Consider the following 20386-nt stretch of genomic DNA (forward strand, 5'->3'; position numbering starts at 1 on the left):
AAAAAAAAAAACATTGAGCGCTAGCAATATTTGGCATTTGGTTTGCATTAACTGAATAAATTTTATCATTTGTTTGTTTGCTTGTCCATAACAAATTTTGTTCTTTTATTTTCATGTGCTCTCTCGTATGTGTTCTAAAAACAGTTGTATTTCTTTCGGGGCTTTCAGATGATGACGATGATGAGGAAGACGATGACGACGAAGAGGATGATACGCCACAGGGCCAGGCGGCGCCATCGCCTGCTGCTGCCAGCGATGATGATGAGGATGACGATGACGATGATTATCTAGATCGATTGTTCGATGACATTTTGGGTGGTGCGTATGAACAAATTTATTTAACAAATTCTTAAAAGTACATACATTTTCAAATATGTATATCCATAGCTGACTTAAATATAACTTTGCCTCAGTCTAGGTAAAATTTGATTTAAGCAAGCAGAAAATTTGTAATTTTTCATTAGGAACAGCCTGTGCTTATTGTTGTTGCAGTGTTTGCTAAGAAAACGCCACAACGCAAATATAATCATCTACAACTTTTCGTAGCACAGTTTTAGGCATATGCACTACAGTAGCGTATTGATAAAAAGGCCGAGATTTTTAAAAATACATTTTCTTTGGGTTTTTTATGTAAACATCTTTTACAACCGGTATGGCAAAATTGGCGTAAGCCATCACGTGTAAACCAAGCCAAATTCAGAAGTAGTAGATACAAATGAAAGCAAGTCTAATCAGCTGTTCTGGCAACACTGCTCGTTGATATCTATAGTTCGAAATAGTTCGCGATCAGTTCAGGACTAGTCGGGAACTTTTCCGTCATCATTTCGGCACGAGTTCGGGATCAGTTTAGAACTTTTTCGCGACTATTTAGTGCCTAGTTCGGAATTATTTTGGGACTAGTTCAGTACACAGATGCTTACACATCAAATTTCGTGAGTACCTGGTACTCACACCTTTTTTTAACAGATAATTCGATGAAGTTCTAAGTTTCTCACATTCAAATATTATCCTTCTAGACTTTAAATGATCTTAGGTAAAAGCAGCGCAATGAGGAGCAGGTATTTGACAACCCAACGAAAAACCTATGATAAGCAGAAATCCGATTTTTCATAACAAATATACATTTACTCAGATTTACTTCTTGGAAAGAAGGGAAACTCTTTAAAGTAAGCACGTCAATCGATAAATTTGTCGAGAAGTAATTATACCGATAGTTAATAAATTGGTTTTAACGAAACTCTGCAATCTATAAGATCTTTTGTTTCACCATAAAATAACCGCCACAATGCCAGCCTAAGTACTACAAGCTCCCCTAATAAATTGACGAACTCCCAGTAATAGACGATGGTCAACACGTGTTAAATACCTTGTGAGCAATCTGATTTTGCCTCCTTTCAGAAGATTTTTTCGCTTACAGAGAATGGTTAGCCAGAGAGTCGGCAATGGCCGTACCGCTTTTCAGTACTTACATCGGTATGTGAGTTTACCTATTCTCCAACAAAGCAAACCGAGTCCGAAAAATTGTCGTCCCGGTCTAACTGGAATTGAGGGGGAGATAGTTTTACGGCTACTTCATATCCTCCGATCACGTAGTGAACTTTTACCCATCCCGCCAAGAATTGAAGAATGACAAAGCACTCTTTGGAGAGCATCAAAGTGGTCTACCTTGGATAAAATGAGCTCGATACATCTGTCCGTTGCGATAGAAAGTCTAGTGCCAGGTCCATAAACACCGGCAAACATTCTGTCCCTCATCCTTGACCTGCATGAATACCAATGTACATATATATGAGCCATTCTTTTTGAAGTCGTACGGATTTCGTAAAAAAAAATATGTCATGGCTCCGATTCGCTTCAAATGGGTTCTATACATGAAATAAGCTAACATGTATTCGAGGGATTTTTTTTTTAAATTTTTTCTTCTTCGGAGATGTGATCTATCAAAGTTTGCATTTTTTCGTGATTCTGACTAATCATGTACTCCTTCAAATCGTTGTATCTCGGGTTCTGCTCATCATAGAGACTTCAAATTAACGTCGTTTTAAAGCTTAATAAACGGGACATTTATAAGATGGTCAAGATTGTCCTAAAGCTAACTAAGCTATTAACAGCTGAATTTTTTGAAGCTGATTTGCATAGTGAAGACCAGTAAGTTAGGGATTCAAAATTATACCATCGTAAGCCTTGTTTAATTCCCTATAAAAAACGTGGTTCAACCAAATGGGCGGTTTTCTAGAATTATTTTTAAGATAGTTTTCCTTATGACGAGATGGTTTTTTTGTGAGAATCAAACATTTTTTTAGAATTTGTTTTCGAAAATTTATGTTGAGTTGTAATTAATTGTAGTCATTGTAACATCGTACAAATTCTTAACTTTAACATAAAAAAAATTCTCGCATAACTACAAAAAATGTTCGGAACCATACGATGTCACTCGAAGACTTAATTTTTATTGTTATTAAGTGTTTTTTTTTGTAAAATATGGGAAATAAGGCTATCATGAGTAAAACGCAGTTGCCAGTTTTAACAAATTTGTAATCTTAAAATAAATTAAACTTTTACTAATTTATTTGGCAAAAACCGAATTATAAATTTCTTTCCTATAGATGAGGACGATGAGGATGATGATGACGACGATTCCCGCCCAGTTGTTGCCAGCGCGCCCGTTGCCGCTGCCCCCGCGGCACCTGCAGCCTCTCTAGACGATCTTGCGCCCGTCGGTCAATCGGCGCTGAACAGTGGCATCTCCGATGGTGTCGATCTACCAGTCGAAAGTGGTAACGTTGCCGATGCAGTACCTGTTGGAAATTCAGCCGATGATGCCGTTGCTGCCTCAAGCAACAACAACGAAGGTGAACAAAATGTTTTTTACGATGAAGAAATTAGTAATAATTTTGTAGAAGATGGCAGTAGCTTAGAGCCAATATTAGAACAAGATGAAGTAGTTGAAGGTATCGATGGTAGTGTTATTGATGGTAGCGTTGGTATTAGCGATAGTGATAATAACGGCAATGTTGCAACAGATATTGCCGCACACATCATCAGTTCAAATACAAATACAAATACGAATCTCATAACGCATCATACAAATACAAAAACCCATAATAGTCAGACACCATCAAAATCAACAACATCCACCACGTCACAGAATCTCAATCAAATTCATAATCATAACAAGAACTCGCTAAAAAAAACACCCACAGCAGGTGCAACATCTGCATCAGCAACATCAGCCACGCAAAAAATAACTAAAACAAAAACAACAACAACTAATACAAAAACAAATGGTAGTAGTAGTGGTAGTCAAACGAAAAAGCAAACGCTGGCAGAGCCAAGTGCCGCAGGTGTGAACGCTGCCGCCAAACCAGCAGTGAGTGGCGTGGCAGCAGCGGTCAAACCAGCGGGTGGCGCACCATCTGTTGCTTCTAGTTTGAATAACAATAATAGTAGTGTTGATAATGAGGGAGATGATGATGATGATGATGATGATGATGATTACGATGAGGAAGATGATGATGATATTGATGATGGAGTCGCTGAACTTACAGGTGCCATAACAGGTGATGACGAGGAGGACGACGAAGCCGACGATGATGATGACGACGACGATGATATCATCGGTGACAATGTCATTGAAGCAAGACGTGAAGCACGTGAGTCCAAAAATCAATCAGGCACTAAGAAACATGTAGCAACAGCTAAGGCCAAAAAATCAACAAGTGCTTTGAAGAGCAAAAAGGCGCTCAAACAATAGAAAACAAGTCAATGCCAATGAATGTAGAAAAATAATTGATTTACTTAATTGAAAAATTTGAAACGAAAAACACAAACGGATCGGAGCATGCGTAAATGTTAAAATTTTGTATAAATTGAGTAATGTCATAAGTGCAAAAGTACAAAAATTGAATGACCTACGTCTACCATGCGGTTTTGTTAAGACTTATTCGCTTTATGAATTCGAAAAAAAAACTGTTGCTTAGAAATATTTACACACATAAATCTTTTCTTTTTCACCTGCACATACTTGATCGGTTAAGAGTTTGGTGCTAGTCAAAACCATAAATGTAAAAATGTCTTGCACAATGGCACAAAATAGCAACAAAATTAAAAACATTTAATATAATTTATAAAAATCTTTTGTCACTTTCAAGGAGCTGCTTGTTCATACACTGCACTTGTTTAAAAATCACATCAAAAAATTTTTAAAAGATTTATAGTACATACATATGTATGTATGAATGTTATAATTTAGAGCACAAACAAAAATTTGTAAAAAATATTTGAAATATGCCACAGCAAAGCACAAAACTGTTGTGAAATGAAAAGAGGGAAATCGACTAAGAGCCGATGGCCAGCCACCAGCGTCAGCTAGTTAGTCGCTTTCCCGCCAAAAGACACACAAAAAAGATAAATTGGAAAAGGAAAAAAATAGAAAATTTTAGTTTTTAGCCTAATTTATTTATTTATTTATTTTTGTAAAATAAATTATATATTTATATATGTATTATGGTTTTTTTCTCTATAAGCCTTTAAGCATAAATTGTCTGTCTATACGCTAGAACTAAAATGAAAAATACTAAAAAAAATTATTGTAGTTTGTAATCATTTGTGCAAAAACGTCTATTGGTTCTCAACTATTTCACTATCATCCACACATTTCATTGCAAGGGAGCTGAAAATGTTTGATACCGTTTTTTGATAAACCTACATATATAAATACATAGATACTTGTAGAAAAGCACATTTTTTCTCCTCCACTCATCTACTGCGCTCGCCTCGCTTGCTCATGCACTTCTTTAATCTGCTCCTCTATATAAAGAATTCTCTGTTCCTCTTACTTACTCACACTTTCATATGCTTTTCCCCACTTATAATAATTGCTGGTGATAAGATTTTTAACAAATGTGAAAAATATGGCAACTAATAAGTAGTTCGGAAATGGAAATAAATATTTATCCGAAATATAAAAAAAAATGTTTGTAAATTATACCTGTATTCACAAGAATAACTGCAGAAAGTGCACACTAAGTGGGTTGTTGGTTCGAATGCCAAAACAACGCTTGAAAAAATCAGATAGCTAGGCAAAAATTCAAATCCCACCATGCTGCTTAAATATGATTATAAATTCACACAATTAGCCTCAATTTTCAATTTTCTTTTTCACAAGACAATTTTTTATCGCTTGGAATGTTTTTCATTAAAAAAAACTGGAGCGATAGAGCAGCAAAATCGTATACATACTTACTTGTGGTACTGTCAGTCGTACAAATTCACACATTGCAGGCGAGCGCAGCACATTGTTTTTGCAAAATGGTTTCGCAATATCTAGCATTTATGAGTCCATCTGTATTTGTGTATGTTTTTTTTTTAGCTACAACCCAAACTTAAACAAAATAAAATATTTATTCGGAAGTTAAAAAAATCAATAAACCTTTTATAAAATTAAGAGATGAAGAAAATAAAAAATTTTAATTAAATCGTTGAAATTTTATGAAAATTAAAAAATCTGCGTTTTATTTATTTGCCTCAGCTGCATGTTTAATTAAGGTAGGCTTGTATGATAATGATTTGGCACTTTTTCAAGCGGTGATTGGCATCAGAACCATGGTTTTTGTATGTGTCTTCCCTTTGCACTTCTTAAGGAATTGGGAAAAGAGCCAGTTGTATGTACTAAGTGTATACATTTGTATGGTTTTACATTTCTCACTAAGACATAATTTTTTAAGGGACTATTTATATATATTTTTTTATAAAATTAAAGATTATGTAATGTATACCACCATACTATTAAGAGATCTTACGAAATTATAAGTGTTGTTTAAAATTGCGATATCCAAACCTACGAACCAAATATTCGATTTGATTTTTCGAAAGCCCGTTTAAAAATTTGTTAACTCCAGTGGGGTCTGTATACAAATAAGAAATTGAGTAAACAATTTCACATTTTATTTTACCATATACTCGGCTAAATAATTTGAAAAGTATGTATTTGCTTGCTCGGCTTAACACAGTTTTCAAATTATGCTCAATTAAATCAATACATACCCTAGTGATATTTCTCGATGATGTATTAGTTTATCTGAATTCATCTAAGCGATCTTTTAGATATAACCCTGATCAGAACCTTACTTCTTTTCTTGTAAATTGTGATGATTATCTCTAATGAGCCGTTAACAACTTTATCTAATTTGCCTCTTACAGAAGGCACTTTTCCAACTACATGGAAGGAATAATTCATAGCACAGCTACATAAAAATGGTAGTAGATTTTCGCGGCATAGCTAAGCTTTCTGTAGTTGCCAAATCATTTGAAGCAATTGATACAGATTAGTTGACGTAACCTATCTTCTGTAGTATTTGATACTGCCAACACAGATTTTGTAAACGCAAATCAACTTCTACAAATTTACTTGAGTTCACATCCTAAAACCTGGCACTACTATGCAGGTACACACATACATAGGCCACGCGCTGAAGGCCCGTTGTGATACCACAACTAAGAGTTTTCACTCCCCCTTGCTGAACCATTTTGAATCCTTGGCGAAACTCGCCAGGCACCTATGGTTTCAATCTGCCGATTTGTCAGGGTCACTAAAGAAAGGAGACCCCAGAAAGCGCAATCTCCTCCTCGATGATGTCGGCGAGTCACAGAGGAAATGGAATGCCTGCTTTTGAGCTAATTGTGGAGTATATTAGTTTTCTTCCCATTCTTCTCTACTTAGGATTTTCACTACGAGGTTTCTATCTGGAGCCTGAGCTATATTTTACAGGATACAGGAATGACCCTGCAGCCCCGATTCCCATAATCCTGGCTCTCTTAACTGAAGTTCAGCGAGATATCCCGTCTGCTGACCCACTAAATCTATGTAGTGGCCGAAGATTCAAAAAGATATTTAATCATTTGTAATACAGGGCACCCTAATCCTCTGTACATTGCTAAATAGATTAAGATTAGAGGCCTTGCCCAAGGCAGAACACCAAACAAAAATTCCGTAAACGAGAATCGGTCTGACCACCGCTGTATAAATTCAGCGGCATACACTCGGGATAAACCCCCATTTCTTACTCATGGCTCTCTTGCACGAATATAGGACCACAAATGCCTTTTCACAACGCTGGACTTTGTTCTGCTCCCAGCTCAGTTTTCTGTAGAGAATGACGCCCGGAATTTTGCTTTATTACTAAAGCTTCAGAGTAGCAAGTTAAGTTCATGTGGAGTCAGTAGGGGTAACTTGTATCTTCTTGTAAAGAGAACAAGTTCCAATTTCCACGAATTAACGCAGAGACAACAACGCGTGGACCATAGGGATACATTTCGTAGTGCCCTATGCATCAAGTCGCGTAGAGTTTGCGAAAATTTGCCCCTATGCGAGGCGGCTACGTCATCCTCATTAACGACAACCTTGGCACTTCCGGTACGCATGCAAAAACTGCTTATATTTTTGCCTCTTACTTTCGAGGCTCAGCCTTCTTGCCTTAGTAGTGCTGGGCTTACTAGGAGCTTGATATGGAGCTTTCTTTCCAAAGTGTATTCCTCAGGCTCTTTCGAATTTGCGGTGCAGTTAGAGAAAAGTCTATAATTGTCTTAATCCGAAGATGCATACCCGAGTACATATGTACCACCTGCGATCTTTAAACCGTTGTATCTGTTTAACTAAATAAGTTACCAACTAGTCCAAATAAAATTTCGGGTCTAGGAAAACAAGGCAATTTTGCGTCCGATAACCATCACCCTTTTTGAAGTCGGTTAAAAAGAAGAAAAGTTTGAAGGAAAAGTAGAGAAAATAATAAAACAAAATACAATAAATAAATTAATTTATGTTTAAAATATTGATTGCGGTATTTGAAATCACACCACAACTGAATTTCTTAATAAATCCCTCTAATATGAGTATTTATTAAAAAAAAAAAACTTAATGAAATTCAATGAATTGGCCTAGAGCGCCATCTAGCGCAAAGCTAATAATAAATGAACTTAAAAAATGAGTCCCCGTATCAAAAAAAAACCCTTATATAAGTATTTTATAAGAATATTTTTCAATAACTTAACCTAATTAAACAATACATTGTGTGCAAGGATTCAGTTAAGGATATCTTCCTTATTTGAGCCAAACTCGGAAAAAGCCCTTAACGTAGTATTATTGACATACAAAACGATCACTTGCTTTTGATTTTATCGCATACCGAACCACCCAGTTTGACTTTGTCGCATATTGTTATTCTACTTGACACAAAAATGCAGGATGTCGAAAATCTCCAAAGCGGAATAAAATTATGCCCAATTTTCATAAACCGATAAATTTCAGAAATGCTGAAACCTTATTTAAGGATGAGTATTTACTCAAAATTGATACCCACAACAATCCCTTGAAAAGAAATAACATAATAATGGAGTGCTTAGTATTTAGAAAATTTGTGACGTTTTCGATGTTTTGAAATGAATGTTTCTTAAGTTTTCTGGTGAGTGCGACAAGTTGACAACTTTCCGTATAATCCTTTCACAAAGAAAGCTTAATTGTTCATCTAAATACTCACCGACTTAGACACAGACTTAGACTAAAGAAGCTAAAACTTTTGCTTCACTTCACACTTTGTAACCTGTTCACCCAAATTAACGTACACCTAGAAATTGAATGAAGAGCAAAATTTTGTGGCATGCAAAGAAATTTCTTATATAACTCTGTAACAATTCTCTAAGCTGCCAGCATTAAATTAAAGTTTTAAAGTTTACTTAAGTTCATTAAATCGCTCTGTTTCTGCGGTAGTAAATTTATACATACGCACTTACCCTTTACAAAAATGAAAAACAAACGGAATTTGCAAGCCAATTGAGATTCATTAGGTTTAGAGCTTAGAAAACTTTTAATCAGTAGCTGATTTTTATCACGTGGCAAAACTTTGCATAAAAGTAGTCAACCACTATGCTAAAAGGTAAATGTTTGATAATGAATTTTGCTAATTAAAAAAACTTCATACACCTTGGCCATTGGAAGTTGCTTAGCCATGTAATGTCAGTGTTTTAGAAATGTCCATCTCACTCGAAAATTGTGTGAACTTGCAATAAGGTTAATTATGAAAAGAAGTTTCCTATTTAATCTTTAACCTTTGCGAAGGAGAGGAAATTACTTTGCAAACTGATTTAATGAAAAATGTTTAACAACATTTACAAGCAACATCTTTGTTGCTCTAAATTTAGATTATTAAAAATTCTTTGCAAAAAGTTTCCAGTAAGTTGCCAAAGTACCTTGGCTGACGACGTTGAAGTGATTCAAATTAAAATTAGGAAAACTTGCGCTTTCGCTGATTGTTTGCGTTTGTTTATTGCGCTAATTGTAGGGACACTAAAATGTACAACTTATTAAAGCTACAAAGTTTTTAAAAATTTTTATTTTTCCTTCCTGTTGCAATGCTGATTTTATAGAAAAATGCCACTGGAGATGGGTGAAAAAGGGCAATTAAAAAGTTTCGACTCAACAGCCAGAGTGAAGGCAAAATATCAAGTGTTTGTATGTGCGCAAAAATTTGTACAGTAAATGCGTTTGATTTTAAGGACTAACCTTTCGTAAAGCGGAAATATGCAACGTATTAGGTAAACGAAGAGATATGCAAGAAATTTTGTAATTATTAGAAGCAATAGGGTTAATTTTTTTTACTAAAACTTAATTTATTTTCTTGTATTAAAAATCTGAAGAGTTATGCATTTGATTATACTAGAAAAAGCTAATAATGACTGTTATTCTCAAAGCGGTGGGATGCTTTATATAAGGAGGGGACCTGAGAAATCGCCTGTAAGGCATTTCTATAAAAGTTTAGCGAGTGCAGTGAAGTTTTCAGGGTGTTTAAATTTTCATAAAAATTTATGATTTATTTATGATTTATGGAGATTTCGTTTCTTCCAAAAAACGTTTGTAACTTATGGCCTACTAAGTCTTCATCTCCAAGCCTAAACAGTTTTCAAAAAAGTTGAAACAATGGCTACAATAAATATCTGAGCGAAAGTAACTGTTAAGACATATATAGTTACATGTCATGAGAAATATTTTCGTAGAAAATTTTAACCCATTAGCTCGCGCCTAAGGGGCTCTTTTTGATCTATACTTTACAAAACCCCTTAAAAAGCAAATTTGGAAATTCGTTAAAGGCTTGATATGTTCTAGAAAATTATTCTGCGGAAAGTTATTCTTGGTGTCAGGCAAAAACTTAATGTCATCAGCGTTAAACTCTCTGAAAAATTAAATAAAAAAAGAACTTTGACAAGAAGGAATAACAGCCAAACTCATAAAAAAATGTTGCTAAAAAAGCCATGTTTTTATTTTTCTGCTTCGAAATAAATACTAAGCAAGTATTATTGCGCTATATGCCAGGCTATCAGTAACGTCTTACGCAAAATTCATTTCATTAAAGGAATTAAACTAAACACTTTCAAACGTTTCCTCCTTTTACTTAATACTATAGTACAATAATTCTTATCGTTTTAACTTAAAACTTTTAAGCACAAATACATATCGCTGGTCCTATGCAATAACGGCACAATTGAAAATTGGAAAAATAAAAACTGTTACTGCTGTTAGGTTCCTTGTCTAACCAACCCGTACTAAAGTAAGCAGTAAGGATTGCATGTGGTGTTAGTTTGGCTTCTCTAGGAATTTTTAGGTTGATGACTTGACATGTTTTCTTAGTATACATTTCTAAAGCAACGAAAAAAATTGAATTTTTCCTATGTATACAAAATTTTTTTAAAATCGGGTTTGTTATTGTTCCTTCTTGGCATAGATTTTTATTTTAATTTTTAGAGACTTTGATGACATTAAGATTTTTCCCGAGTAGACCCTCAGTAAAATTTTCCGAAGAATGAACCTCTGGAAAATTGTTTAATTCTTTCACGGCCTTCGAAATTAGCATTTTGAGGGGTGTTTTAAATTATGGGTCAAAACGACCCGCTCAGGCGGTATTTAATGGGTTAAAATAGTCTACGAAAATATTTGCCATGCAAATTTACTATATGATTATTAACCTTTAATTTCGCTGAGATATTTATTTTAGCCATTTTTTCCAGTTTTTTGAAAACTACTTAGGCCGTGGCATGTAAATTTTAGTAGGCTATTAGACTGAAGTGACAACACTATAACCGTGGCGTATGAGTTATTTCGAACATCATTTACAGGGCAATTCTAGTAAAGATAGTTGAAAGCTTAAAAGCTCAGTTAGTCTAGACTTAGTTTTTGAAACTTAACTTACCAACCCAGCCTGTTCTGTATATGAGAAACTGTGTTGGTGGTTAGTTAAAACTTAACTTACCGTAAGAAACTTAAAAACCTGTTGGTTTTAAATTCTTAAGTAACGGCCTTACGGAAATTGAGAGCGGTGAGAGAATCAGGCTTGTCAGATTTTCGTTTTTGTATTTCTTAAAATTAGTGAGCGCTATAATTTTTTCTTGCATGATTTTTTTGTATGTGGCATTATAAGCGGCGAATTGTGCCCCAGCTGCAAAAGAAAATACAAAAACAAAATATCTTCGCTTCTGGCTTATTTAAGTTGACGTGTTGAGTAATCTTTCACTATTTCTTGAGGTAAGTTTAGTTAAGTCTAGACTAACTGAGCTTTAACCCTCTCCTCTCTAAGGAACGGTGCACATTAGAGCGATACGACCCGCGATACCATATGCGGTGTCATAGAAAACCATGTCGCTCGGCCGATACGCAAGCAATAAATATATGTCACCGCAGTGTCTCTGTAGTGCAAATGTGCACAGTTTTCATCGCTTCCTACCAATTTCTACGTGCACAGCAAGTCAATATCGCTTTCATATAGTATCGCTTATCGTATCGCTGTAATGTGCACCGTGCCTAACAGATCTTTCAAGTGTGGTTAGAGGTGCGTACTAACACTCCGTGTAACCTGGGTTTCCTCTCTGGTCCGGGAAACATCTAAATTAGAAAAAGTAAAAAAAGTAAAATCCATTTGCCGTTCGGGGGGCGTAAAACTGGAGGCTCCTCAATTTTTGTAGCAACATCAAAACGCACAGCTCACATTGGAAGAGAAGCTCGGCCAAACACTTAGTAAGAGTATATTACAGTTTGATAGAGTCATAAATTAAAAAGATAAGAACTAGTTTCGATCTTGGTCGTTCTTAGGGCTCTCCAAAAACAACAATTTTCGAAAGAAATGAAAAACTACTAACGTATAAACATATGCATCATTTAGCAGGTCTAAAATAATCGAAGTGTCGTCATTAAGCATCGGCTATATTGAATTGAGGACACGTCGATAGGCGTATGGTCGATTTCATGTAATCTATTCAAAGGTGATTCAAAGGTTTTCCGAAGTTGTGCCTCAGATATGACGCCCGTAATCTTCTCTGGTCTTCACGTTTTGGTTACAAATTCTAGAATCTCAAAAATAATTACTTCAATAAAAATACTTTCCTACTAGCCCCATCCATTTATACGCTACACCAAAATATAGTAAACATATGTATGTGCATATAAATTTGAATCTCAAACGCACTAAGCTTGAAAAAGGACTCCAAACTCCGTTTAAATAAAAATTAAAATTCTCTGCTTTCAGTTTTCGTTGACCACAATGAGATTTGCGGTACATTATAACTACAGATATGTTTTCGTGCACGCAAAAATGACATTAATTTGACATTTAAGTAACTCGCAAAATAATTAACTTAATTGAGTGAACATGCACATATTTGCAGACATAAATAAATTCGTAATTATGCTTAAAGTTTCGGAGCTTACCACTTGGCCACCACGGACACAGTTTGCTCACTTCACTGCTTCAATGGCATTTCGCTGCGTTTTGCTGTGCTCCAGCTCTTAATTTTGGTCATTATTTTTTTTTGAGGGGAAAAGCTAAACAATCTAACAATTTAATATAACTAGAATGAAAAGAACATAAACAGTATGAGGAGTTTCAACATTTGATGGGTGCTTAGGTCTTTAAAGTGAGAATACCTAGAAAACGCTGCGATTTTTAGTCATACTGCGCATACAAAAGTATTTACAGCTGTTTTTTTTTTTTTTGAAAAATAAAACGGTCCTTTATAGATTTTGCGAAAAAAGTGTTTTCTTGTTTCTTGTCAAAATTTGGTGCGGCTATAATTTTTTCGACTACTGTATTTAAGCAATTAATTGCTTTTCTTACAAATGTCTTCTGTGGTGTCCCGTAAAGACTGGCGGTTCTTATGCTGAAATCGCAGGTTCGAGTCCGCTTGGTGGAGGTGGTTAAGATTTTTAAAATTAATTCAATGCGAGTCAATATAATTATTTCACTTTAAATATAAATAATAAATTTGAAAATCTGATCTCATCGCAGAAAAAACATGCATTTGGGAAGAAATACTTGTGCCATAAAACAAGATATTAATAAAAATATTTTGTTATTAAATTTAAAACCACAATAAAAACTCTAAATAAAAAAAATTATTAAAAACAAAAAAATCTCCCTGTGCCAGGGGTTGAACCGCGAACCTCAGTAATACCACGCCAGTGCCCTGCTCTGTCGGCCATTGCGGCTATTGGAGCGCAAAATGGCATACTTACGCTTTTCACGGGGAATGAATTTGGCAAACGATCTAATCAATTGACATCTCGTAGGATATCGCCTTGTTAAAAATACCAGTCTTTAACATTGAAAAGAGATGGAAAAAGTCAGTACATATAAACAATTTTGGATACCAAATTATTATCATTTTGCGTGACCAACTGAATCTTCTTGGTATTCTTATTTACAAGAACCAGACCAATCTCATCAGCGTTGCTCATTATTTAGACTCCTTTCGAAACCCGTAGTCGATGAACTTCCGAACTGAATGAAGACAAGTGCGTTCTTTATCAATATTTAGGATGTGTATATAAAAATATTCTTTGAATCCATTCTTCCAACGTTTAATTTTAATTGACCTTTCGAGACCTTTATTAAGCATCGCAAAAAACCTTTTTGTTGCCCGAACTAGCACAGTTTCCAGATACGCTCATTTGATCTTGCACAAAGGCCTAAGAAGTTTGGTTTATCTTATGCCTAACTATGGTTTGGAATTTGACTGGTCTTGGTCTTTTCTACTTCAATTGTAGAGTAGTTGTAGTTATCCAATGTCGTAATAATGGGCATATCATAGTCACCAGAGAACTCAATGCTCTTAAGTCATAAATAAATCCAATATAAACAGAGGCGGAGGCGTATGAGTATTTTTTTGCTTTTAAGAAAATTCAATAAAAATCAATAAAAGGAATTCGATTACATACTAGATATCTTAACAATACCTGGATAACACTTGCATACAAAAAGATGTGTTAGCTCAAAACAAGTATGTATTATAATTTGGAAGCCTTGAAAATCTCCTGTAAACACAAGATCATGCCTTCACAAAATTATGTTTATACCAAACTTAGATATGTACTATGCAAAAGATTAGCGCTAATTATTTTTGTAGGTAATTTACTTGTAATAACTCCATTCGCGCTAGCTATGAGTTTGACTTGCGCTTAACTATCAGCTGTGTACATTGCTCTCAGTATATGTATATACTTATGTAATTGGGTACATACATACATACATGTAACTAAAGTGCTTCGCTAGCTCACGCTAAATAAACGCATTTAACCAGGTACGTAGCTGGTTAAAGTTTCAGCTCTTGTATTTAGTTGAATGCAGCCATACAGCATGTTTTTCGCTAAATTGTTCGGGCAAAATTATTTCATTGCGCTAACATGCATAATGAGAAAACATATTAGCAGCATGTATGTATAATATTACGGTACTTTGTAATTTATATAACAAATTAATTTACCAGCGTTTCGAGAGAAAATAGCTGACGGAAATTCTAAGTATTGCATAATACCTATCATGCGGCTTTGTATTTGCGTGGCTTATCTCCTTCTTTCGAAGACAAATTTTGTTTTTTTTTTAAGCAAAACAAGTGCTTTCTTTACCTGTTATATTTAGTTGCGCAAAATGCTGTTCGATTTTGATATTTCCAACACAACGAAAGTGATTTTTGAAACAATGCTTTTTTTGTAATTGTACATTGGGCCTATTTTCTTTTAACATTTCAACTTTGTTTGTAACGAAACATGGAAGCTTGTACCAATCGCTGACGTTTTACCTCATGCCTTTACTGCAAAAATGTTAACTATTGAGAATTTTCCTTTATGAAAAAAAGCTGATTATTTTGCCTCCTATAGGAACTAATACAAATAAGAGAAAAATTGTTTCTATCTTTAAAGATAGCATTTAGTAATTATTTTATGGTCATTATTATTTTCGCTCAGAAATAATAAGGCTCGTTTACAGCAAAAATTTTCCACGGATGCTATTGTCTTATTCCTATAGAGAATTGCTCGCTGATTCCGAAAATCTAGTTAATTTTTTATTTAATGGATAAGTTGGTTCCATTGGCGGTAAACCATATATCCATCACTTTCCGATAGGACTTATAATTTCTGACAAATTAGTTAATCATTCCAGTTTTTTTTTTGTTTTTCTAATGAAAAAATTAAAAACAAATCAAACTTTAACAGAAGAAAAATTAAAAAAATAACAGGTTCTGTGCCAAATTTTTGCCGCCAAGCTAAAGCCTGTTCTGTTACAAAAAAATTAAGTTACTATTGAAGGAAAGCGAAGGATAAATAAAGAAGAAGAATGAGTGGTTAAATGAAAATACGCAAGGATTTGTTGTTTGAAAAATGAGCAGGAAGGAAAGTTACACATACGCCACGTACACCTGTGTACACACTTTTCTGCTCCTATATCATACAAAAAATCTTTGCGCATTTTCATTTGACCACTCATTATTTCTTATTTATCCATCGATTTTCTTTAGTAGTAACTTGATTCCTTTGTAACAGAACAGGCTTTAGCTTAGCGCCAAAATTTGGCACAGAACCTGTTATTTTTTAATAGTTTATTTTTACTCTTTTCATTAAAAAATAAAAAAAAAAACTGGAACGAATAATTAACTTGTCAGAAACTGTGAGTCGTATCGGAAAGTGATGTATATGTGCTTTATGGAGAATTTTATTAGCTTTCATTTGCCGTTCTTCGTATTAAGATTGTTAAATTGGTTACTAAGATATACGTGACTAAGTGGAACCACTTTTTGTTTTAAGCTGAATAACGGTAAATTGCAAATATCGCGAAAACGTATTCCTAGGAAAAAATGTATTTCGAATTCCGAAATCATCGAGAATTCTAGATAGGGAAAATTTTATTTTTTTTTATTTTATTCATTTGAATTATTGAATTTGTGCAAACTTAAAAAAAATATATCTTGGAAAGCTGACCTGATCGAGAAAAAGGATAGGCAGATCCGTAATCTACGCCTCAAAATTAAGTTCACTTGTCTCGACGTTTTCTTATTGTCATTATTGCCTTCCTACTCTGTTATTATTGAGTTTTGTTTTTCCACTTAAAAATAATAATCATGTGTAAAATTTAAAGGGCCATACAGACGCAACCAACTGAAATGTGAGCGAAAAAATAAAATGCCAATATTAACCCCCTGCTGCATTCAAAGCCAATATTGTGATTCCACCACATTGGTAATTTTTTCCCACCTATTCCTGTGCGCGGCACTCAACTGCAAAACAGAAAAAACTAATGTAAAACACCAACTATGTAAATATTTTGTGCCCATTTGAACTTGTTGTTGCTTAAGCATAGAGGAATTTTTAGTATTTCTAAATACTACTGAATAATGAAAAGCGTTTTTTATTCCTAGAAAACGATCATATCAGAGAATCGTATGGGCCTTAGTAGGAATAGAAGAAATAAATCTGAAAATTTGTTAAGGATTCTGGAAATCTCTATTTGTCATTAATCAGTAAAGTTAGAGATGAATTTGAACGAAAAAAAGGCCCGTCTTCCGCAATCAGTTCGTGCGGGCTATACATTATACTAAACTGATCTTGATGATTTTAATTATGAACTTATAATAAGTAAACAAGGATACACAACTTCTGTCCTTTAGCCACTGAAATGGATGAGATTTTTTATAAAAACTCATATCTAAAGCCATAAACAGTTTTATCAGCGGAGATTTGGTGACTGATTAGTATTAAAATGGCTCACAAAATTTCAACGTCCTAGATATCAAAATTAAGCTTTTGCAAAACAACTTCTAATATCTGACCAATCAGCTATGTGAGAGCTATAAGTTATAGTCATAGTTTTGTAAGTTTACCTCTTATAACTGGTTGGTACATAGCTCCATATTTTTGGCTTCTAAATAAACCAGTTACTTATATTGCAAAAAGGTATATCTGAATAATCTGGTACTCGATATATACCGTTTAGAAAACTTATCTTAATGATTTTCTCGATTTCCCTCATATCAGAACAGTCAGTTATATGGAAGCTAAATATGTACCTGTATGTGATATTGATCCTTTCTTAGCTACTTTAACTTTTAGCTATATGTTTCTGATATATGCCAATGGTGCTAGGCTCGATGTTTCTAGATGCTAAAGTGGAAGAGTTATAACATAAAATCTCATATACGAGCAACCAGTTTTATTGCAGCTAGTGATCAGATTTTGTTGGTTCGGAGAAACGATTAATAAAATATAAAAATACGCCCACCAAATTAGATGTTATAAACGAAAATGCTTTCGAGTATTATATATAAGGAACTAATTTTTAAATGGGTGGCAGCCCTACTAAGAATGGTTTATTGCACATCCGGAGGCCATACCGAATGACAAGGGACCCAATTTTTTAATTCAACAAACTCTACGGATTTTATAATTATATATAGCTGGCAACCCTATTAAAAGAAATAATACATTTTTGCACACAATTTTTTTTAAACTGCATGAGCTATGAAAATCTGAAGTCGTTGACAAAAAAATCCTTTACGTATTATACGTAAGGTAGCAGTTTTTAAATCGGTGGCAATCCCACCAAAAAAATAAAAGTTTATTGCACATTCGGAGACCATATTCTTTCACCTGGTATCTCTGTTTTTAGTCCGACGAACGGTGAAGATCTTATAGTTTTTTAGACAGGTGGCGACCCAATAGAAATTCTATTCTAAAGACAATTGTCGTATCGATACAGACTATTTATATTAAGAAACATCTCGTCCAAATCCGGTCAGGAGTTTTCGAGATTAGCGTGGGCAAGAAATCTCGACTTTGCTTTACCATGTAGGCATTTAAACATTAACCTACATTTATGGACTAACCTTTAAGATTACAGAATGAAGCACATTTGAAAAAAGATGAAAATAATTAATTAAATTGCTTATCCTTTTTCAAATCTATATCGATTTTAACAATTATAACATATTTGTATTAAATCTGACAAAAAATAACAACTATTATTACTAATATGTATGTAACTCTATCTAATTTGTTTTTAATCCGATCTACGAAACATAATACTTATAAATATTGGCCACCGCTTTAATAACACAACAGACGCTTGAGTACATAATTTTGGTTATTTATTGCATCATTAATAAGCAGTTCAAAAGCTAAGTTACTTCTCTTGATTAGTGGTTTCCTAAGCGCTTTTGAATCAATATGAAAACGGTAAAATTAGGCTGCTTACGGCTATTAACAGCAGACAGCTGTTAGATTTGTTTGCGTAGTAATATTGATTTACATATAAACGAAAATTACCAGCAATTACGTTATAATATCAAAATTTGTTTACATAAAATACTAATTTATATACATATGTAGTAGTTGCTAAGAATATACAAAACCACATGCAGTATAAATACGCTAATATTGACTAATAAGCCTATAAACTCATCAATATGTATCTAGGAAACCTGAAGAACAACATTATCGAAATGACGAACGACGCCTTCCAGGAGCGACACAATCAATTCATCGATTCGATATTCTCGCGCATCAATCGGATTGTGGCCAACAATTACGATCCCTTTGTAGTGCGCTTGCATGCCAGAGCGGCGACCAAGAAAGTGACGACAGCAGGCAGCACAGCGGGAGGGCATACGACCGGGTCAACAAAAGCCAAACCAGCAAAATCGGCAACAAAAACTAAATTGTAAGTACTTGGGAGGGTAACATTTTGAGTTAAACAGCTTAATTGAATTACCACAGGTGTGCCATTATTGTGCAGGTGTGTATATGTGTGCATAATTTGCATTAAGGTATTCAGCGCGATTCATTGTGAGTGTCCTGTGGAATGCAAGTCGCTTTTCGAGAGTCTAGTCGCATTGAAAAATGCATAGCATTGCTTAAAATTTCCATTCGACTAGTGTATTAAAATGGGGAAACATGGCAGCACTGGATTGTTTTCGACGAATTTTGTCGTCTACTTATTTCTGCACGACAGTAGCAAATGCCAGTGTTGTCGAGTAGTGCAATTTAGTCTTATTCGCAACTTGTGCAATGAGAGCCAATTGAACGAAAAAGGATCAGTCCAGCGCCTTAGACTTGGCATTGAGCCTGTGTCGGAGCCACAGCCGCCAAACTTAAACGTAGAATACGTGATATTATTATAATCACATTCAAGTTAGAAACGGTACATGAAACATTCGTTTTGATTGTATTGAATGTAGAATTAATAAGTAAATATGAATTGCAAAATATTAATAATTAGCAATAGAGGAGCAGATCCACATCAACTTCAATCATATGTACCATCGGCTTATACTTCGATTCAGTTTTATTTCCTTTCATACTGCAGAAATTTGTATTGCTTTTTATATTAGCCTAGGTCCACGTAGGCTCAGAAATAAAGTCTTTTTAAACCCATTTCATTTGATACCCATATTTTTGATAATTACTTTAACTTATTAAATAATTTAAGTTTACCTTTTTAATAGGTGACAACCCTCTTTAATATTATAATTATTCAAACTAAGGATATCTTACCACCTTCGTTTCACGTCTTATTTTAATAACTCATTTAACTTATTTGGTAATTTGAAATACATTTTTGGACAGGTGGAAACCCTCTTCCAACACTTCAAAAATATTTTTAATGTTTAAACTAAAGACTTTGTTCAAAATGATTAAGTCACTTAAGTACTTTAGAATTAATGCAACCTTGTTTTCTATTCACTTGAATTCATTTGCTTCGAGCCTCGACTTTCGAGTCTTGATGATTTGACATTTCCTTTCATTGTACATCTTACTTATTTTTCCCAAGGTATAAAAGGCAAATTTCAATTGTAAAAGTTCTTCTTTCTTCAATAGGGGATTATATTGGTAACATCATTGTAACAGACTTGTTAACACTCTTTCGTTTGAAATCCAAATTTTGACATTTCATATAACTTTTGGAAAAGTTAACTAAATTCTACATTTTAAGCAGGTGGCAACCCATTGCAAAATATTTTCAAACTGCTACTTTCTGAGCCACCTTTCGTTTGGCACCCATATGTTGGAACATTTGTTTCC

At 34.2% G+C, this 20386-nt stretch overlaps 1 protein-coding gene across 6 annotated transcripts in view; it reads left to right on the forward strand.

Annotated features, from left to right (window-relative positions):
* The window catches only part of LOC118746161 (MATH and LRR domain-containing protein PFE0570w), a 46219-nt gene that overhangs the window by 22217 nt on the left and 3616 nt on the right, over positions 1-20386 (forward strand). For 2 of the 6 annotated variants that reach the window (XM_036479949.1, XM_036479950.1), the window contains exons 3-5: positions 145-318; positions 2607-3653; positions 18782-19025. In XM_036479949.1, the coding sequence (XP_036335842.1) occupies positions 145-318; positions 2607-3653; positions 18782-19025 (1465 nt within the window). The remainder of the gene's footprint in view (positions 1-144; positions 319-2606; positions 3654-18781; positions 19026-20386) is intronic. The other 4 variants (XM_036479951.1, XM_036479952.1, XM_036479953.1 and 1 more) reach the window with 4 other exon arrangements.

This window comes from Rhagoletis pomonella, unplaced genomic scaffold (genome assembly GCF_013731165.1).
Source record: "Rhagoletis pomonella isolate Grant_MI unplaced genomic scaffold, Rhpom_1.0 Rhpom_scaffold_00010, whole genome shotgun sequence".
Taxonomy (NCBI): Eukaryota; Metazoa; Arthropoda; class Insecta; order Diptera; family Tephritidae; genus Rhagoletis; species Rhagoletis pomonella.